The sequence below is a fragment of the Trachinotus anak genome, unplaced genomic scaffold, assembly GCF_046630095.1.
Source record: "Trachinotus anak isolate AG129_WGS33_773 ecotype Australia unplaced genomic scaffold, CSIRO_AGI_Tana_v1 ptg000018l, whole genome shotgun sequence".
Classification (NCBI taxonomy): domain Eukaryota; kingdom Metazoa; phylum Chordata; class Actinopteri; order Carangiformes; family Carangidae; genus Trachinotus; species Trachinotus anak.
Genome location: NW_027273869.1, coordinates 11706638 through 11729883, shown reverse-complemented (window position 1 = coordinate 11729883; position 23246 = coordinate 11706638). Strand labels below are relative to the sequence as shown.

Below are 23246 nucleotides of genomic sequence, written 5' to 3'. Positions count from 1 at the left end.
GAGAGAGAGAGAGAGAGAGAGAGAGAGAGAGAGGAAGTGAGTGAGTGAGAGAGAGAGAGAGTCAAAGTGAGCGGTAGTCTGTAAGTGGGTGTGTGTGTGGGAACACACGGCTTTGCGTGTACAGGGGCCGATGGGTGAGAAATGTACTCTGTGGAAAGTGTCTGTGGTTTTGCTGCGTGTTTGTGTTGAGTGTCGAAGTGTGTGATAACACACACACACACACACACACACACACACACAGCAGTGGGAAAGACAAAGAATCAAACACAAAGAATAACCAGGGGCTGCTGCTTCTGTCTGCTCACACATGTACCCAGTAGCTGCAGCCACAGAAATCTGGGCTGGGGGAGCTCCTTCATGCATCCACGGTCACCTCTGCACAGATACCTGGATCAACAAGTGCAGTGCTCTGGAGGCTAGAGCACCACTAAGAAGATGTTCTTCAGCTGCTACTTGATTTACAAGCAAGTTAACTATTGCAATATTAGCCAGGCACGTCACAATATTTACCCCCCCCCCCCCCCCCCCCCCCCTCCAAATAGACAAATGCTACTTCTGCAGGTGAATGACAGCAGCAAATAGCCAATATGTAAAACCATGTGATTTTCCTGTGAGAAATGGTTTGTTACTGCCCCAGGACCTATACGAACACAGTCAGACATACAGCCCCACGAGGTTCACCTGGATTGACATCAAATCAATACACAGTGGTGATACTTGGATTATGGCTAAAATGTTCCCAGTCTATAATAAAGGAGCAGCATGTTTTTGTGAGGGGAGCAAGCCTATGGCAAAGGTCCAGGGATCACCATACTTTAGTTTATCCTCTGGGTATCATGAATGTCAGCATAAAAGTTAATGACAATTCATCCAATAGCTTTTGAGATATTTCAGTCTGAACCAAAGTGGTGGGCTGACAAAAAGAAGGAAGGACAGAAAGACAGAATAAATTCAGACTCCTGCCTGAACATGATGTTTTAGTGCAGATTAGAAGCAGCTTCGTAAGCAGGTTGAAAACACTGGGAGTCTTTGTTGTTAGCAGATTGGACTCGCATCATGTTTAATTCATAGTGAAATAATACGCAGTCAGACCACTACAACAGCAGCCCACTGAAAACACTGGACATTACACTGAGTGCTTTTATTACCAACAGAGAGGGCCACTCAGCAGCTACACAGGCTTTTGTGTGTGTGTGTGTGTGTGTGTGTGTGTGTGTGTGTTGTCACTTCAGAGCCAACTTGCATTTACAAGTTATTAGCTCTGTCTGGGCTCATTAGCTGCATAGTGTCTAATGTACAGATCACTGCATTAACCACAGAGCTCACTGTCAGACAAACTACACTCTGTCTGCAGAGCCCACATGCACATGCAACTCCAATATACTGATAGTACACTTCCCCTCCTCCACTACACACACACACACATGCACACACACACAAACATGCACACACAAAAAAACCTTTAGTCCTCAACCTCCCCTGCTCCTCCCCCTGTAATAAGGAACAGGTTTATAATAGCAAATTCTACTGGTCAAGGCCAGATTGTATCTTGAAGGTTCTCAGGACCATAAAACATAAAACACACACACACACACACACACACAAACACACACACACACACACACACACACACACACACACACACACACACACACATTAAGCACCTGGAAAAACACAGCTTGCCCAGAGTTCACTAATCACTTAACATTATATAAGCAGTGTTACTACAGTCTCTGTGTGCACACATGTTATTTTTACTTATGTACTTTGACACATACAGATACAGTAGACATGCTCACCAAAACCTGAACACACTTTTAGTGCGGATTGGCACATGCCACACCACAAATCAATCAGTTTCTAGACTCAGAGCATGCGTTAGTGTGTGTTTGTGTTTTTTTTAACCGCATTTGAACATATTGGTCTAAGGATGTTCTGTCCCCCTTTTGACCTGCTTACAGCTGCTGTAGTGTGTTTGTGTGTTTGGATAATGTGCATCTGTGTATGCTGGTGTGTATTATCATAGCAGGAAATACAGGCTGAACCCACATCACCTCTGCCAGCATCTTGAATGTCCACATAAGCTATGACTTGCATAGCTTTGTAAATTATTCAGAAATGTATTAAATGATAGTTCACTTCTAAAATCAATTTTTTAGTTGAGATGCCCCTAATTATTGTGATTGTATCGTTTGGATACAGTCTGCACCTGGCTATACTTTCATGGCTGGAGGACAAGCTTAAAGTTTAGCCCCAAAATCTGGAGAGAAATCTGCTCATCTGAATTCTGATGGAAACTTATTTCTGCAGTAAAGTAGCAGTAAAAATGCTTTTCTGTTTCTCTTTCGCAGCCTCTTTCTGATGTGCTTTATGGCTGGTGACGTGCACTTTTACAGCAAGGAAGCTGTAGGTTCAAAAACCACAGCTCACACTGTTAGTGTACAGCACTGTAAGGGATAATATGAGCTGCATTCTGTTTATTTCCCTAAGAGATAATCTTGCTGAATATAACATCATTGGATAATCACATGTGGGTGTTTGAGGTTGAACATTTTTGAAACTCTTGTGTGGTTCCTTATGCGTATGAAACAATGTAGGCTTATATCAGGATGAGTTGCTCTCGCTCTTCCCTAGTTTTGTATTTCATTTCCTCACCTACACACACACGCACACACACCTCACTCTCTAAAACCTTTAGTGTCAGGTGATTTCGTACGGTGGGGGCCTCCCCTTCCTGGTTGCTGTTACTATGGCAAATGAAGTGAGACGTTATAAAAGAAAGTTTGAACCCTTGTGGATTTGTGTTGTCATGTTGATGTGACAGTTCAAAGCTCAAAGCAGCTCTGACGTACATGTTTTTCCAGTGAGTTAACAGATGGGGGTTCAGTGCCTTGCTCAATGGCACTTTTGCAGGTTTAGGTGTCTGTTCCTGTGACCTCTTGGCTGCTGGTCTGTATAGAGATACACAATGTTTGTTTGTGTTCAGCTACACTCCAGCTCCTCCTCCAGTCTATTTAAACACACACAAACTCACATTAGGCTGAGACAAACAAATGCACACATAGGACATGTACACACAAGGTCAAGACCACAGGTTTTTTTTTTGGTTTTTTTTTTTAACCAAAACTGTGCTAAAATACACACGTACACAGACACCCATTCAAAACTGAGTGCCGTGTTAATCTGGGCCGTGTAAACAGTCAAGGGGAGAGAAGCTGCTGCTCTTAGGCCACAGGAAATAGCAGCAGGAACCTGTAATGACTCCACTCAGGAGCCCACGTGACCCGGTGCAAACCTGCAGCTTGTGCTTACACACTAAACACGCCAAGGTTACGACATCACCTCTACTGGAACGGGGGACAGAGGGGATTTTTCTTAAAACTAGTCCAACACTACAAATGTGCAGGTCATTAGTTTTTCTTTTTTTTGTGTGTTTTTCATTGAAAAACAGAGAGGGATGTGTCTCATGTTCATGTCAGAACCAAATTAATAGGATATTGTGCCACTTTTGGCAAAATATTCTCAAAACAAAATGCACAGAAGGACAACCATCACTGCAGCACTCCACCCATCAGGGCTATAAGTGAGGAGAGGCCAGAGAAGCCTCTCCTCACTGAAAGACAGGAGAAAGCTGCTTGGAGTTTACCAAAAAAAAATGAATCAAACCAAGATTCAGCTGTTTGGTCTCAACTGTCAACAATGTCTGGAGGAAACCAGACATGATGATGAGATTTGGTTTTCCTTCTGGGAGTTTCTCTCATCTCCGCACAGGATCTCTGGAGCTCAGCCAGAGTGAGCGTCAGGTTCTTGGTCACCTCTGCCACCCCCAGTTGTTTGTACACAATTCTGTCTCAATCCTGGCTCTACAGGCAGTTCCCACCACCTCATGGCTTGGTTTTCACTCAGATTTGAATTGTCAGCTGTGGGACCATATGTCGACAGGTATGTGGCTTTCCAGTGAGCTGAAGATGATCAAGAGAAACGGACAGCACATAAGCTAAACGCCAAGTGTCACAGCAAAGGCTCTGAATTCTTCTGTTAATGCCATCTTTCACTTTTTTCTTTTTAAGGTTGCAACATAACAAAATATGAAAAGATCGATGGGGACTGAATACTTCGTGAATGCACTCTATATCGCAGTTGTATCAGATGAAAATCCTTCTCGTTTTACGACCTCGGAGTCATCAGGAAAAACGGAAACAAACTGACCACATGTCAGCTTGGATGACTATTTCGCATCATCAAAGAAAGTCAAAGCACTGCTCTGCTTTTCTTTAACTGCTCCTGAGCAAAGTCAGTACAAACCTGCATGTACCCAGATCATAATAAGCGACCAAATGAGTAAGAAGGAAGAAACAAGAGGTAAAACAAGAAGGAAGAGACAGACTCTTCATTCCACACACTAAGGACATGTTTGCAAGGACAAAAAATGCATGGGTGACCACTGTTTAGTAAACACACACAAACACATACATACACACACACACACACAAACACACAACCCTTCATTAGGCCCTGATGGAAACTCTCAGTCAGCTAAAAAGGTTATGTAAGAGATATTTATCTGTGTTTATAAATATTAGAAAAAATCAGTGGGTGTTCCGCCAAAGCAGCAACAACCAGCTTAGACATATGACACTAATGTAGTGAGTCTTACCATGTCACGATAAGAACTATAACTTTGCGTCGAGCTATTTGTGTTTAGCTGACGATGGAGTTTATTCTGGAGTTACACTCACAAAATCAAAGTTGTCACATGCTGATGTAAAGACTACATCTCCCGTAAACACTATCTTCAGTTTGTTATCCCATGTGTTTGCCTTATTATTGTTTTCCTGTGGACGACGCCATATAATCCACAGTTTCCTTGACTTGCTCAGTCATCAGATATAGCGAGACGGTCTGACTTGTACGCTGTGGTGTAGCTGATTTCTTGTCTGTGGTTTACCTGTGGTTCAGATAGATCATTCTATAAGGAAATGTTGGTAATGTTTTTGGTACAGACGTTCACATTTCTCTCAGGACGATATGCATCAACTCTGATGATCCCAACATTTTTCAAAAAGAGCTAATTTTTTTTTTTTTTTTTTTTGACTAATGACCACATACCTGCACAATCATTTCCCATAAGCCTCAGCTGTACTACTCCTAATTAGCAAACGTTACTATGCTAACACTAAGCTGAGACGGTGAACATGGCACACATTAAATCATGTTAAGAGCAGCATGTTAGCATTGTCACTGTGAGCACTGTTAGCATTTAACTCCAGGCCTTGCAGTGCGGCCTCACAGATCTGCTCGCATGTCGTCAGAAAAACCTTCCCCTAATCCTTCATTGCTCGTACATGCCTGTCATGTCAGTGTGATTATTGTTATTAAAATATTTGTTCATGCAGTAGACTGCTGACCTGGCTGCAGGACTTCCAGATCTGATAGTATCACAGTGCTGTGGCAGCTATCTGGTGGATAGCTGATGATTACATGCAGTTTCGGTTCATGTCATCCATGAACCACACGTCTCTGCAGTGTGGAGTTAAGCAGAGGCTACCAGTCTTCTCAGAAGTGCTTGAAGTAGGGTATTTATGATAATTATAAAAGTGCTCCAAATGGAATATGACAAATATTTACAGATGTTAAAATACTACAACACAGCAAATGAGCTCAGATATAAAAAGATGGATATGAGATAAAGCATCAGACTCACACTTTCTGACTGTCAAGATAAGAAACGAAGCATGAGAAGTTTTGATGGGTTTATACTGTGGGTTCACACAGTAAAATGACTCCACAGCTTATTCATGTGATATTTACATAAACTGACGCACAGAGCTGGCTGTTCTCTGCAGTGTGTGCATTTGTACCTTCTCCCACACACATGACATCTGCGGACCCCACCCCCCCACCCCACCACTTCTCAATCTCTTTCTCTTTTGCCTTGCCATCATTTATCTCTGCTCTCTTGCTTTCTCTCTCACTGTCCTTTCATTTCCTCCCGCCGTCAAAAAACAAAACAAAACAAGTCACTTTGATGAAAGTCTACTGATTGGTCACGACAACAGGCTGAATAGACAAGTACTGTACACACACACACACACACACACACACACACGCACGCACGCACGCACGCACGCACGCACGCACACACACACACACACACACACACACACACACACACACACACACACACACACACACACTCACACACATCTATTTAGGTTAACAACACAGGCTGATTTTCTAGTTTCATTTATGTCCTGTTCATTCACTTTTCCTCTAACTTTATCCTATGTTTTTTTCTTTAAATACTAAATTTGCTCAATTACTTTCTTTATTCGAACATTCATGTAGTTCACTTATTCGTGGGACTTTGTAGTTGTAGAGAGATCACTTCCTGTATTTATGTGTAATTATGTTGTGCGACTGGATTGTTTACATATACTTAGTGTGTGTGTGTGTGTGTGTCTCAGAGTATTTATCGGCTCAAGTGCTCTGTTTAACAGTAGATATGGTTTCTGCCTCTACTACATAATAAAGATCATGGATGATTACCTGGTCTTCAGTGCTCCATTAGGTGCTCAGTGATGGCTTGAACTGACTGCCACTTAATCATTCACCCGTGTTGCTGGTGTAACCACAGTCACCGTTGCCCTCGGGCCACACGGTGAAGGGTAAATCCCAAATATCACAAGCCACTCAGCCAAACAGGATCCCAAGTGTCTGTAGTTTCCTGCCATATAGAGACACAAAAAGGAATTTCCACGCATGAGTAAGAGGCCATCACACCATTACTTGGCTGCAGTCACAGTCAAAAAGTACCAGCATGTGGTGGGTGATCGCCATCACTTCTCTCGGTCTGCGTCTGCCTCCTGTAAAAGTTGACACACAGTGAAAAAAAATATAAGCAATATAAATTGCGTTATCCTTCACAGACACAAAAGCCATTCGTTTGACTTTTACGTGACCTTAAAGAAGACAAATATGTGTGGGAGACTTGTGTTTAAGGGGCAATGTAACACCTCGCTCATGGTGTTGGCAGCTTGTGTGAGTGCGAAGTTGTGGGTCTGGCTTCGTCTTATGATTGTCACATTACTCTCTGTGGAATCCAAAACAAGAGAGCAGCTTTTATAATCATCGCTTTAAACACTGTGGTTATGGTGTGAAAGATATTAACGGAAGTGTGTTATGACCTCAAGCTACAAGAAGAACCTCTACATGCAGATCTTGTCTTGAGTTCACCTGTAAACCCTGCACTTGACTGTGGCTCACATTGGGCTGAAAAATCAAGCCTTTCACTGTAAAAAATGACAGCTATAGGATTTCCCTCTCTGTTAGCCAGGCTCATTAAGCTTTTTACAGGTCATATATGTGCAAAATATCTATTACTTTTTTTAATTTACCTTAACATAAGTGTGAAGGAAAAGTCTAATTCCTTGGTACTAAAAAAAAAACTTTGAAGCATTGACATAACTGGAGACAGTTTTTAAAATTGCATTAAGCTTTTTTAAATGGCATTTTTTTACAGTGAGGTATCCGTATCATAGCAGGAAAAGAGCATGATGGAAATTTATTGTTATAATCTACCGGTAAGTCTCTTTTTCCTTCCTCCCTTCCTTCCTCAGGCCTCTCTCTCTGAAGGCTGACCATGTTATTCTCATTGTATCCATAGTGACAGATAATAAACCCAGGATTCACACCTCACAACAAGCTGTTTCCTGATTGGCCTTGAAGCTGGGAAGCTGTTTGGAAGGAGACCAGTATATACACTACATCCTGCAAGTTACACAGTCAATAAAGATGGGTGCTGCAGCCAAGTGGAGAGGACAAGTACTGCAATGACAGAGAAGCCAAACTGCGTTAATCCAGTTTAAAGATGATAAAAAGAAATTCAGTTAGAAGTTAGAAGAGCATGTTTTTTTTTTAATCCAAAGCACACAATAAAGGCAATAAGAAGATTCACTGCTTTTTACTTGATGAGTCTGACACAGTTGAGGGGTTACATGCAAGGTTCTCTTAGCTTCTGTTGTGGACCATGGTACTGTGTACCTGTCTGTCTGTCTGTCCTTTATTGAAGTTGTTCTGGCACTTCCCTGTGACCCATAGGCCTGTTAAAAACACTGCTCTTCATCTTAAAATCTAAAAAGCAGAGAGACAACATTTCTTCTAATCCACACTGGATTAACACTTCATTAAAGTCCAGTCACTCTCATTCATTTAAACAACTTTTATTTATTAAGTTTTTACAAATAAAGTAACAAATTTCATTGTATTGGAGCGCAAAGCGCAAAGTTTTTTTTAATATGAAGCTTGAACACTCTATACTTAGTGCAAAACATACCATTAAAGGCTGCCGATGACTCCCTACATGTATTTTTTTGTTTTTCTTTCTTTCATTCAACCATGTGTTTTTTTTTTAAATTTAACCACTTTTGTACAATGTCAAATACGATACAGAAAAATGAAACCACTGAATTAAGTCAGGTGCTGCTAGAGACATTAAAACTGCAGATAAAATGAGTGAGAAATAAAAAATAAAACGTGAGAACAGAAACATAATCAACATAATCAATCAATGTTGAAAAAAATGTTTTCAGTAACAGTCAGAGAAACTCGACATCATTCCACAGGAGAAAGCTACAAGAAACAGCGAGGAGATGCACTAAATGAATCTGTGTGTGTGTGTGTGTATGTTGATCTGTTGGTGCATGAAAAGGCATATTTTTGTCTTTTTTACATGAGGGCACTTCTACAGTAAAAAGCATAAAGGGTAAGCGAGTCCTGAACAGGCGAAAACTGTAAAACACCAACAGAAACTAAGTCTGATCCTAATGCGAGTGAATTAAAACAACTATTGCTACACTGTAAGTGTGTCACCAGAAAAGGAATCCTATTCTCCCATTTGAACTTCAGGAAACTTCACAATAAGAGCACCCGTGTAGGAGAACTCCCAAACCTTTCACAGTAAGAGCCCTCCACTACAACTCCAAAAAATTAGAAAAAAAAAGAAAAGAAAAAAGAACTTGTGCACCCACTGAACTCTAGAAGCTTTAAAAAATGAGAGTCCTCCAAACTTAACTGTAACCTCAGAGCTTGACAGCACACTGTAACTTTAATCAATATTGCATTGGAGCCATTGCACAGAATGCATTCCTTTCATAGTAATTATGTAGAAGACACACAGCAAAATATTATCACACTTCTACTCAGGAAATCATTTGAGGCTCGAGCAGTTGCAAAGTGAAAATCCAGGATGTTAACTCAACCAAAACAGCTCCAGTGAGTAACAGTAGGTAATTACACTCAATTTTTTTATTTATTTATTTAATTTTATTCTTCACCTCTGATGGTTCCACTCCAATGACGGCAAGTCAAATGGCACTGAGTTGGCAGCATCATTAAAGATTTGACAGAATGCTCATAACCAGAACTAAAGCAAAGTGGCTCAATGATTATTCACAGCTTCAACCAAACTTGCCTAGTAGTAAAAATGTTGCATTATTATTCATGAGAAATGGAAAATATCACTAAAACCAGGCAAAAGCAACATTGTTTTTTTGTACAAACTTTACAAAGTAATCTTTTTGTAATATTTTTATGTGAATCCAGACCACCCACACCCAGCAAAACACAAAAAACAGATGCTAGGTTTTTAAGTGAATGTCAAAGTTTGTACCAGATATGTTTCATTTGCAGTGACAAATGAAAAGAGAAAACAGGACTGGGTGTCAAAGGCCTTGAATCTAAAACCTCCATAACTCAACTATCATCATCACTTCTATCATTTCAACCACCATCCTCACCAGTACAATCATCATCACCACCACCACTGTTACCACCACCACCACCACCACTTGTTCGTACTTAGATTTTTGGCTCCTTTTAACCCCCAATGGTGCAGCTTCAAAGACATACAGTGTGAGCAGGAGTGGATGAGACAATATTCATATCTTTTGCAGACAAGTTTTTTTTCCCCAATAGAAGCAATTCTCAGATGAGGAGGCATAGTGCTTCTGGCCTCATAAATGCTTTTTGATCATAACTGTAATAGATATAGCATGACAATGTCTGTTACATTAAACTCTTGACACCTAAAGGCCCTGGAAACTTATTTTTACCAGTCAGCTTCTTACTACAGCTGATGGGTTCCTACAAGAAAACACTAAGTTTGAACAGTTTTAATTATTTCACGAGACATTTCTCTATCTAATTTTTTTGTTACTTTTCTCACTGTTGTGAAGTGGGCAGGGTTTGGTTAGAAAAAGATGATGTCACAAACCACACCCACACAGCCCTGATGAAGCAGATTTGGCAGGTTACTATGTTAAACTATGTAAAGTTTGAGTGCATTGTTTCTCTATGGAAACGGTCTGCAATCACCATTCATTAAAAATAATAAAATGGTGCACAAGAGCAGACATCAGGCACTCACATTATTTTACAAGCCAAATGGACTTTTATAACATAATAGAACTGCTGTTCCAATTACAGTCACTTCAAATGACAGCAGAGTAAAACATCAGTGCCTCTGTCACATTTTTGGCCAGCTACTGTGGTCTCCAGAGCTGAAAAGGTTTGACACAGTAAGCTGAAATGAGTATTTTAACCGTGGTCCTTTGATTACATCTCACTTCGCATAGACGTAAAAGAAAAAAAAGAATATGTTTTGGTATAAAATCTGAATGACAGTAGAGATATGTCAAGATTAAAATGAAAGTAACTTTAGGTCACTGTATCAATGCATCCTCTCCTGACTGTATGCTGCACCTGGGCAAGTGCCTCTAAAGTACAGAGTGGTCCAAGCTTCAAATACAATCTTCAACAACTCCCTCCATAAAACTTAACCCCCCCCCCAACCCTCTCTCATATCTACATTTAAAACCCTGAAAGAAATGGCACTAATAAAGTATCACCTTCTCTCCATCTTTCATCCTGTTGGTGGTGTAACCGGGCCTTACACACAGTCAGGCCTCACGCGTAGGTAAAGCACAGCAATGGGCCTCACTTCAAAAGAAACAACACTGATGTCGAATGGTGGCCTGTTCCAGTCTCCAGTGGTCAGCCTCACTGGTCTACATGGCAGTGGAGAAAGGGTCAATTCATCTTTCTACCAATTCAAAGTCTTAAGCTTTTCCATGGTTACATTTTCTTACCCAAAGTTTTGCATTTTGAGCTTAATTAACCACAAAACCAGCCACGGCAAACACAGCTAACAGCAGCAGCCATTTTTACTGCAGCCCTGCTCCACTAACCAGGTCCAGCCACCACTGACTTCAAAGCGACACCTCAGAGCTCTCCACACATGCTGTGCTTACTTTAACCCAAGTCCTTGACCCCAGACAATGAAGCAACAGGGAGGATGCAAGGCACTAGTAAGTACCTCCAATATTCACTGGAGGTCCTGGGGGAGGGAGAGGGAGGGGTCGGGAGAAGCATAAGAGCGAAAATAAAAGACAGACTTTTTTTTTTTTTCAAGTACATTAAAATGGACACCATTGGTTTATACATTCACATTCATCTAACAAAACCAGGGGAGAAAGGGAGGAGGAGGGCTATTTAAAGTGTCTGATATATAAGTACTGTATTAAGAAAAAAATAGCTAGCATTACTTTATTATCTAAATATCAACTATCCTGCCGGTTTTTCTTTATAACTGGGCTTGGAGGTCAGTTTCAACTTTCAATTCAATCAGTTATAAAGACGAACTGAAACTGCAGTTGATTAGTTGTTGATAAGGCATTTGTTTTGGAGTATGTCCTCAGTAACTGGATGTAAGGACGTTTATTGAAAAGAGGGGTTTTCAATTTTCACATTTTGATGAGAATCCATTTGCAGAAAGCAGTGAATTGAAAGTGAAAGGACCCCAAACCGTTCTCCGTATGCTCGTTTTTTTTTCTTTTATTATTTGCGACATTTCACCCTAAAACTAATGTCGTCCGACAACATTTGCTAATAATAAACAACAATAATCACAGTGTTTCCACATCGAGCACCGATGTGTGTGTATAACAGGTCCATCTACAGAACACATTTTTGTTTCTGTTTCTTTTTAAATAGAATAATAATCATTAACAACAATAATGATGATAATAATGTACATTGCAATCATTCCAACCCAAATGTTGAAACCAGCTTAATGATGACACTAAGAACTGAGACATTACTCTATGAGTTTACGTCCATTAAACAGCTGCTACGCCTCCAACAATGTGTGTGTGGGTGTGTGTATTTACATGAGTCCGTGCATGACTGTGTGAGTATCTTTATGAATGTCTCATGCACTGTGTGTGTGTGAGTGTGTGTATGAATGTTTGTCAGATCGCTAGCTGGGGGCGGAGAGCAAACCAAGCCCAATGAAACAGAAAACAAAACAACAAAATGGAATCATCATAGCTGACTTTCTAAAAAAAAAAAAAAAAAGCAAAAAACAAACAGAAACTGTACAGGGACTCTGATATTATTCTGTTAACAAGGCCACTTTTTCACGCTGAGTTCTCTCATGTTTTGGGCTTTTTTTTCCTCCTCTAAAAGGTTTCTGCTGTTATTGCTTCAAATGGCAACAGGGAGGCGGAGAGAAGGATGGAGGAAGAGGTGGAGTCATGATGGTGAGGAGGCGTTTGGCGTGCAGAAGGAGCTGCTGAGTCCATTCAGCGCTGTGTCAACACACGTTGCTAAAGAAAGCAGTGGAACAGGAAACAGAGGTGTTATGTCCTACAAACACTCTCTCACTGCTCTCCACCTTCACCTGCTTCCTTCCCTCCATCTCTCTCTCTCTGCTTCAATGGTTTGTCAGAACTGGGGAGGAACAAGACACAGAAAGTGACGGAGGAGCAGCCATCACGACTTTTCTCAAGCTGACGAGTCACAGCTCCACTGAGTGCTGAGCTACACCTTCTCTCCGTGTGCATTATTTTGATTTGTTCTTGTTATATTTTGTGCTTTTAATGGTTACAAAAAAAAACTTCTGAATACTGAAGAAAAACCACTTCCTAAGATAATAACCGCAGACACAGTTCTAAACATCTCTTTTTTTCTGCTCTCACTTGACATCGAAGTTTTTATCTGTGGACATTTACATCCTCCCTTGTAATAGTTGCGTTTAGGGATGAAAACTTCTGTCAAAAACACTGCCACTGTTTGATTTCAGGGTGATATAACCTCTCGTGCACCATGATGTTGACAACACTAAGCAAGACACCTGTAATGTGATGGCCAGCCATGCCCACCCCTCCTCCCCCATGTCCACCAGTGTCCTTATTACATTTACAGGAAAAACTGCATTGTTGCATGTATGTCTTCTCTGAGAGACTGGATACACACAATGCGCAGAGGCAAGAACCGGGTCTTCCCACATGAATATGGAGCAATAAGAAGTTATTAAGAGATATTGTGTGGACAGAGGGGCTAAAGATGGATATCTGGCCACCACATTCCTCCCCGAACTTGTTCACTCAATTTAGAGCATGATATGGAGCAAGTGTGTGACCAAGCTGTAAGAACCCATACACAATACTGCACACACAAACACATTAACACCTGTCCCAGACCCTGTCAGAACCTCTTTGGACTTTTAACATTGCACTCATCAGTCTTTCTTTTATCCTTGAGCATTTAGCTGGCTGTCATAAGCCCACAGTCAAATACAGCAGACAGGAAGATTGTGTAGCTGCATTTGTGTCTGTGACAGCTTCTCGCACACTTGGATGGAAGCAGAGGCAAGTGGAGATAGCCAGATCGCACTGATAATTTCTCTTTCCTGATTTCTTCCTTCTTCTGCTTTTCCTTTTCTCTCGTCTCCTTTTGGACAGGTCAGCTTCTGACATTTTAACTCCATGTTCCTCCAGTTCTTGTGCCCTCTCCACCTGATCCAGCCCAAAACACTCTGCTCTACACCACTTCAGTCCAGTCGGGCCGTAATTCAAACCAGCCCTCACCCCCAGTCCTACGTGGTCCGCAGATTAGGCCCTCCTGGGTTGCTGACTGACTTCTGCAGAGTGTTGGTCAGATGGAAAGCCTGGAGCGGCCCCTGTCCGGGAATCTGGCCCTGTGGGGTGGAATATGGGCCCAGGGGCTGGGAGGTGCTGACCAGCAGAGGCCCAGGCTGTGCTGGAGCCTGGTGTGGGGCTGACAAACCATGAGCCGGACCAGACCACTGTGCACTGTAGGCGGCGGTGGGGGTGTAATGGATGAACTGGGGAGGCTGGGGTTGGGGTGGAGTGGAGGAGGCAGGGGGGTGGCACAAGGAGCCCTTGCGGACGGCCAGAGAGGTAGCAGTGGTGGGGTTTGTGGGGAGATGAGCAGAGCCTCCAATGCTGCTGGGACACAGCTGGCTGGGAGCCGAGTACTTCCTGCCCAGACTGGCTGACTGGATGACCTGAGGGAGGGGGATAGATACTTTACATTATTACATTACATTATTACGTTTATTTTAAGACTGCAAGCAACTTGTGTGTGTGTGTATATGTGTGTGTGTGTGTGTGTGTGTGTGTGTTTAGACTAACCTCATAGCTGTGTCCCTGTGCTGGGGCTTGCTGCAGCTGTTTGGCACTCCTCTTACCCTGAAAAAGTTCACTTGTTGTTAATGCTAGATTTAATTTACTCACCTGTATAAAAAGTTATCAAACACAACAATACATCACATTAAACACCTGTTTGTTGTTTGAAATGTTATTAAAGACTAAAGCTCTGGCTTTGGAACAGACACTTCACATTTCTTAGAATGAGTCTGGAACAACACACCTAATGCTTGTTTTTCACAAAATGTAGCTCACAGTTTAGCTGTAGCTCCATTAGAACTCCATTAGAAGAACTTAAATTATTGATTGATTCAATTACTGAATGATTTCTCAACTAATCCATTAATTATTTGGCCTATAAAGAGTCAGCAAATAGTAAAATAAGTATTATCAGTCCCAACATCTTGAGGTGATGTCTTCAAATGTCTTGTTTTATCTACTCAACAGCCCCTTTAGATATTCAGTTCATTATCATAGAAGACTAAAAAAACACACACAAAATAAATTGCAATTAAGAAGTATCCCTGAACCGAACTAGTGATTTTTTTTGGGGCCATTTTTGCTTAAAAAATTGCTTAGACAAATTATTAAGATTGTTGCTGTTTACCTGATTAATAAACTAATTGTTTCAGCTGATCAAAAACCTCAGCTGCAGTCAACTACTGCTGCATCAGCTGGTTCTGGTTCAATATAAATAAGAGTCTGGAGTTACTGGCGATGTTAACACTCATAAAGTGCCAAATGGATACAGGACGTTGTAGATGTTTTGAAAACATTCCTTCAGCCAAGTGCCAGTATGGTTTGGCTGAGGCGTGTTTACTCTACTAACCACTTTGGCTTTTAACAAACTACCATTTAGAGTTTAGTTTCTCTGTTTAGTTTTCTCTCTTCTTGTCCGTAAACTAATTACAGGAGCTGAGTCACTGTGGAAGGAACAGTGTCTGTATCAAAACAGCTCCTGCTAGCATGAATCATAAAAAGGCAGTAAACCTGTGAGAGGTTCATGGCGTCTCTGGCCCAGTTGTCCACCAGTTTATGGAGGTCGTCTGTGAAGGTTCCTTTCCTCTGGTGGGGGGCTGACATGTTTGGAGCCAGACACTGAGAACCCCCCTGGCTCTGACCCAAACCACCTGAACCGCTCACTGCATTGGTGCTATTAGTCCCTGTGAGGAGAAACAGAGACAGGACAGGGGAGGAGAAGAACAAATAATGTGAGATATTATTCAACAATCGGATGAAACTGATGTAATCTGAATGAATGCGAATGTATGTCCTGGCTTGACCATGAGAGGGGTTGTTATATAGTGACAGAGGCTGGTCAGAGATTTAGGGCAGCTCAGCATGTCGATATGGTCCTAGAATTATGTTCTCTATTTTAATGATGGAGATAATGATGAAAAACAGGAACAAGAGACAAACCGATACAAGAGCAACATTTTAATGCAGAACATGGCCACTTTTGCCAACAATAATGACAAACGCTGAACATATTTCAGTATATATACGGTATCAGATTAGTGATACACTGGGCAATCTGTAAAGCTGACATGCTCAGCCATTCTCCTCCAAAATGCTCCTACACAACAGAAGCCCACTAAGTGTTGCTGCTGATCAGAGTTGCCCTGTGTACCACTGATCTCAGTGCTTTTATTTTTTTTTTTACCAGTAGATGGCACTCTGCTCTTTACGAATCCTCAAACTCATCATGGCAAATTCATTGCAGAAAAAAAAAGAACACACTGCAAACTGGCCAGGGTGCCTGCATCTGTACAGCTTCTGTTAAAGACTAAATAGTTGTTATACGACACTGATACCATCATCACACTGTAATTCAGAGGCTGTACTTCTTCATGTTAGTATCTCTCTACCAAGCCAAGAGGAAACTAAATCACTATGCACTGACACTGTAGAATACCTCGGCTCTCTGCTGTCAGACACTGCACACTCTCTTCTGGTTCACATTTTGTCACAAAACCTCAGAATTAAAGGTTTCACTTCAATCAAACCAAATCTGCACCCCAAATACTGCAGATAAGCCTGTGATGATGTGCATGTACATCTTTCACATTGTTTCATCATTAAGGCCAGTGAAAGAGGATTTAGTGATTAACAAGAACTGCTATATCTTTCTTTTACTATGAGGAATATTGTAATATAATTACTACCTGTTTTCTTACTTCATTACCACCCCTTTACTGCACACTATTTCAAATCCAGACCATAATTACAAGGAGCTGATACATTTCCTTTGCAGACAAATGGAACCCACTGACATGCTAACAAAATGAGCTTGGCTGTGAAATATTTATATGATCTTCTCCTATGAGACATATCATGAAAAAAGACAGAATATGCAGGAATTATCCAGGAGAAAACTAATCATACAGTTGGTCGGACAGAAACTGTCATGTCATGCTAAATAAAATGGAGGAAAATAAGAATGAGGAGACGCTGAGTCATGACTGACTGCAGCAGCATGGAATTCTGGGCAACGTAGTCCAGACCACAAGCCATGACAGGGGAGGAGAGGAGAGGAAAGGGGACGGGGCAGAGTGGCTGAACAGCTGTTCAGGTGAGTTAATGTGTGTTTGAACATGTGTGTAGGAGCTTGCATGTGCATGCACTGTCAGTTTGAATCTGTGATGGCCGGTCAGTTCAGTCATTTCAAAGCTCAGACTGAGCTGATTTCACAAAGACCTTGAAATGAAAAATATATTGTTCCTATTATTCACGCTCACTGAAATAACTGAACTGATCTGATCTCAAATCTGGCAGAAGGTCAGAGTTTGAATCTAGAGGGCATCAGAGGGCAGGAGGAAGCATGGGAGAGCAAGTGCAAGGATGGAGGACTGGGATGGATGGAGGGAGGAAAGACCAAAAAGAGAGATAGTTACTACAGAGCTGGTTGCAGGGGCAGACTTTTTTCACCATCTTCCCTGCGAGGCCGGAAGACAACAATCGGAGGATTGGGAGAGAGTCAGAGTTAAACCCCACCCACAACACCCGACAACCAAACACAATGCATCGGAGTATGATCACTTGAATGTTAAGTAGTCAATGAACAACACTTTGGGGTTGAGTTGCCCAAGAACATCTTAACACAGATCAGAATCTGTCACACAGTGCAAAGTGACCCTCGGAACCAGAGAAAACAGGAGATGAGAGGCTGTATCTGCAATTTTTTAAAAGTGTATATGTGATATCCAGACTTATATTCAAGTGTCATGATGTGTCACATGTGAGATCCGTATGCTTCACTGTGAGAAAGGTTGACTGCAGATGTGAGGTCATGGGGCTGCTATATTTATACACATGAATAACTGGGTAAAGATGCTCCCTTTGACAAGGCCACGATATGTGGGAAGTCTTCTGAGGAAGTGCAGACACCAACCTTATGCATACTTGCTTGACAGTTACTGCAGCAGCAACAAATGACAGGTAATCCTAGAATATAAATACTTTATAATAAAATACGTCACATCCATACTTGTTTGGATATGCTTAACGGTAAGCTAAACTGAGCTTTGCTGTCATGTCAACAATGACGTTAAACCACCAACTGTTGTACACTGCCTCAGAGTCTTTGACCGTGTAGCGTGGCTTTAAGATGCTTTTGGGTAACCAACACCTGATGATTCTGAGTCCTCTCTACAGCTCACAGGGCCGTACCAGAACTGGGTCTAACCTAGGATTCGTATATACAGAGTGGTGACAAATTAAAGGACAAACCTGAATAAATGAGTGGAGAAATACAACAAATGCAGATACTTGCAGATGCACTGCATGGTACAATTACCTAGTTAACATTCAATGATACTCAATGGCAGGTATAAAAACAATGAGCAGGCCCAGCTGATTCTGATTTAATATCAAGTGATGAGTGATGAGTAATTTTGAAAGAGGGTTCATTGTTGGGACATAAGTGGCTGGAGCTTTGGTCATAAAGGCTGCTCAGTTGGTTAGTGTAGACCTATGGAAAACACATCAGTCAATAGGGTCGACACTGTGGCCGACAGCGCACATTTGATGACTGTACATCTTGTGCATTAGTGTGATATGTAAGGAAAACAGAGGAGCAAGTCTTCCTCAGGTGACTGAGTATGTCAGAGCAGGATGTGATCGGAGTGTGTCTGCAAGAACAGACTGGGAGAGGAATATTATAGTAGGGTTGCAGAGCATTAACTCCTCATTAGGCAAATGCACATTTGAGAGTTCCGTGGTGCAAAAATCTGAGGTACTGGTCAACACAGATGTGCAAAAAAGGTATAGGGTCAGATGAGTCATCTTCACCATATTCTTAACAAGTGGGCGAGTGCATGTGGTGTACAGTAAGAGACCAGCACAGGCCTGAATGTTGACCCCTGCAGTGAGGGAACCCGGTGGCTCTGTTATGCTGTGGGGGGCATTTTGCTGACACGGTTTGGGTCCACTTGTCCCCTTAGAGGGAGGGGTCATTGCAAATCAATACAAAGTTGTTCTGAGCGATCAGCTTTGTTCTGTGATTTCTATCCTGATGGGAGTGGTCTCTTCCAGGATAACAATGCCCCCATCATCAAGGCATGAGGGGTCACTGGACATTATAAATATGAATAATAAGTATGAAAATTATGTGAATCATTTGCTGTGGCCTTCATAGTTATCAGATCTCAGCCCCGCTGAACAATTAGGGGAGATTATGGACTGATGTGTTAGATAGTGCTCTTCACCACCATCACCTAAACACCAAATGAGGAAGATTGATGTTCATGCCTCGGTAGAGTTTAGAGACTTAGAGAATCAATGCCAAGGAGCACTGAAGCTGTTCTGGCAGCATGTGGTTACACAACACCTTACTAAGATACCTCATGTTGGTTTTTCCTTTAATTTGTCATCTGTCTGTATATTAAAGTGGTGTTATTCCAGACCTCTGAATCACTGCCAACATGACTGATTTGTTCAGTGATTTAAACAGAATGAAGTAAAACTAAAATTATATTTTAGTGGGATTATCACACTAATATCAAAGAACACTAACAAAGACTTCATGCCAATTTGATGTACTTTTCTTCCTAAACTAAATATTAACAAACAAAAGCAAGTTACAACCACTTAGACCCAGGTCTGTCTCTCTCCCCTCCTGGCTGTGCAGTGACAGAGGGACAGGTGAGGGAAAGAGGGGGGTGAGGATAAGAAGTGAGGTAGGGAAGGAAAGAAAGAAGGGAGAGAAAGGGATTGAGCTGCAGAGGGTTCAGAAGCATCCATAAACATCCCATCGTCAAGCACAAAACATTTCACCAACACTACATATTATGATTATAATATGGTTTAAGAAACACAATTTCTTAATTATGAATAAACAATAAATAAATAAAGCAAAGTATCTGAACAGAACTGTGTTTAATTAATAAATAACCTTTAATCAAAAATAAAAACTGTATGACAGAATCTCAAGTCATCAGGTCTAAACTTGTCTTTCCTTGTTAGTCTACTTGTTTTAACAAAGGTTAAAAGGTTAGAGATGGATTCAGTCAGGATTTAAAATTCAGACACACAAACAAAACTTTATCATCTGTCTCTGTCTTATGAGGCCTAGAGATGAAATGGACCAGAGGTAGTAAAGCTAGTAAAGCTGCTGGCTACTCACAGTGCAAGTTATCATGCACTCTTCATCTGTTAACATGTTGCCATGGAGCATTAGCTGAAGGACTTAAATGTAACTGTACAGCACAATGAAATGATGACTTAACTATGTTTATGTTAGTTGCATTGCACTGATGAAATTAAAGTTGCAATCCTTAAGGTTTTCATGAAATCAAACTCCATTTTTGGTTGGTTTTGGTTATTTGTGTGTTTTTTTTTTTTTTAATGTCACTTTGTGCATTTTATTGTCAGCAGATCAGTTTTAAATATTGCAGAGAGTAATGGAACAACACCTCCAACTCCACCGTGCTGCTGTTGTTATATGCATGAAATCAGATGGCGCGATGGAAAAAGACTTTTACTGACTGATTACTGACTGGCTTCTTTATTAAAACAGAGGCAGTCGGTTCAGCTGCACTGTAAACAGATACACCAGCTGCTCTTCTGTTGTATTTATGACAAAGCGGCTGCTCAATGATTGTTTTGAGTAGCATTAAACTGCACTCGCTGTTACCACCAGTACCCATGCCTTTTCACCAAACCAACCAGGACTGAAAGAAAGAAAGAAAGAGCGGAAGAAGTTCTTATCTTTAATTTTTCAATTATCTTCTGCATCTAAAACTGTTTCCAACATACACAGGATGTCTGTAAGGTAGTAAAGCCACTGGTTTTACTTTAAAGGCCCTGAATTAAGATAGAAATTTCAACTGCTGCAGTGAGGAAGCTCTCAGGTGTGACAGTGCGTTAAAGTAGGAGCATGTACTAATTCCTGAAAGCTGACTTTTTTGGATTCATCAGATTTCTGCAGGACACTGGTGATATCAGAAGCAGAGGTCCTTCCTCCGTCAAAGAAGAAAACCCACAGGAAGACAGGATGACTGTGACTTGACGGATATACGAGTAAAAAGAAAAAAAAATGGAACTAAAGTAAGTAAGGATGACGGATAAAAGAGAAGAGCAAAGAAATAAAGCGTTACACACAAAGAGCCAAGCAGGGCGTACTCAGAAAGCGCGTCCTCCTGCCGCCAGGCTTGAAGGCCAAACGCTCCGAACCCCAGCTGAACTTTACACAGCCTGAAGAGAGGGAGGAGGGAAGGGAAAGGAAGGAGAGAAGACATAAGGAGACAGGAAAGGAGAATGCAGAGGAGGGAAGGAAGGTGCAAAGAGAGGTGAAGAAGAGATGATGAGAGAAAATGAGAAGAAAGGAGAGCAACAGAGAGACAGAGGAAAGAGAAAAACAGGGAAACGATGGAAAAATAGACAGAAAAGAGAAAGACAGAGAAGGAATAGATGAGAGGGAAGGAAAGAGATACAAGTGAAGGATACACAGAAAGATTTTAACAGTCAGTTAGCCGTCACACTGCTTTACACAGAGGCAGAGAGAGAAATAGACCAAGAACGGTAGAAAAAGATGTGAGGAGTGTTCTGTTGTGAGGGAGTGAGGACAAACCAACTGCATGCATTCATCTTTGTCTGCATACAACGAGTACAATGAGCTGTGTGAATTCAACAGTATTTCTTGTGTTGTGGGGATGTGATGAGGCCTGATACAGCCTGGAATTCCCAGCAGCATGCCTACCTGGGGTGGGAGCACACAGGCTGGGGACAGAGAGCGCCGCCTCGCTGGTGTAGGCCGAACACAGGTTGTCGCTGGAGGGAGAGGGTTTGAGGGGCTGGAGCAGAGTGCTGCTGCCTGAGTCGGTTAAACCTCCTGGGGCTAGCAGAGCCAGCTGGCCGGGGTACATGGTCGGGACGCTCTGGGCGGATAAAGTGCTGCCTGGAGATAGCACAAGGCATAGGCAGGAGAGGACAGGGCAGGAATGACACACCACAGAGAACAGACACATACATACACACACACACACACACACACACACACACACACACACACACACACACACACACTCACAGACACACACACACACACACACACACACACACACACACAAAGAGACCGATAAGACACCCGTTACCCCAGACATTTACACAGACACCCCAACACACACAACCACACACAGAGAAAAACAGACAGGGAAAGCAGTCAGAAATTTTGAAGCTCCGAGCCTGCTCCAGCGTACACCCACATGCACATGTAACCAAGCAGGTAAACACACACACATGCACAAAGATGCATAAACACAGAGACGGTGTAATGTTAGCGTAAATGTTTGTGACCATCTTGGCTGTAGTGGACTTTGGGCTCGAGATTAAGGTGAATATTTTGTCTGGTGAGTTACTGTTCAGAGAGATGAAGGGTTAAAAGGTCAGTTCAACCAAATTACAAAAAATACATATCATCTCACCTTAGTCTAGTGGTATCGAGCCATGCTGATGTTTCTGGTTCAGTTTGTTCAAGTTTTCATTTGTGTTGCTCACAAAATTTCAAAAACTACATTTGCAGGTTTCTGGTCATAAACCAATGTACTGGACAAACTGAACCTTTGCCCTGATGGTGATGATGGTGCTTTCTAAACCAAAGTTGTTGAGACATTTCACTGAAAACCCCAAATATCAAAAAGATTAGGGGCCTTCAAAGTCAGTGGGATTCATTGTCTTGGAGAAATGAATGTCTGTACCAAATTCCATGGAACAAAAGTATGTGCATGGCCTGATACCACTATAAAGTGAGTAAGTAAATATGAGTTTTATCAATTCATTGGAATTTGGGCAAACTGAGCCTTTAATATAAATGTTTAAGCATGAGCCTACCTGGCTGTAATGGACTCTTGCTGCCGTGTGTGGAGCTAGTTCTGGACGATTTGGAGGACTTGCTTTTGGTAGGTCGTCTCCTCCTGCCAGTCAAAGCTATAACTGGAGGGAGCACTGCAGCCGGAGGAACCTAGGCCAAGACCAAAAGAAGAATGGCCGCTTGTTAGAAACTGTATGTGATGGTGTTAACAGTGTTATCAGTGCACTGATGTAACCAAGGTGAGTTACCTTTCCCAGCCTGGTAAAGAGACTGTCTATTTCCTCCTTTTGACGGGAGTGGAGGGCCTGAATTTCACGCATGTGCCTGGTGGTAGAAAGGTAGAAAGATGGAATAATTAATATTCAGAATAAAATGTTGGGAGGCAAAACATAAAGAAATAAAGAGGACAAAGGAGGAGGGCCTTGTTT

The 23246-nt window shown here is 41.7% G+C and overlaps 1 protein-coding gene across 1 annotated transcript in view; it reads right to left on the bottom strand.

Moving 5' to 3' along the window:
• Window positions 1-8206: 8206 nt before the first annotated feature.
• The window catches only part of wnk1b (WNK lysine deficient protein kinase 1b), a 90868-nt gene continuing 75828 nt past the window's right edge, over window positions 8207-23246 (bottom strand). The window contains exons 32-39 of the mRNA XM_071503045.1: window positions 23067-23142; window positions 22839-22968; window positions 21709-21906; window positions 21111-21203; window positions 17405-17446; window positions 15501-15673; window positions 14496-14552; window positions 8207-14368 (exon numbers count right to left, since the gene is read on the bottom strand). Of these exons, the coding sequence (XP_071359146.1) occupies window positions 13937-14368; window positions 14496-14552; window positions 15501-15673; window positions 17405-17446; window positions 21111-21203; window positions 21709-21906; window positions 22839-22968; window positions 23067-23142 (1201 nt within the window). The 3' untranslated portion in view covers window positions 8207-13936. The remainder of the gene's footprint in view (window positions 14369-14495; window positions 14553-15500; window positions 15674-17404; window positions 17447-21110; window positions 21204-21708; window positions 21907-22838; window positions 22969-23066; window positions 23143-23246) is intronic.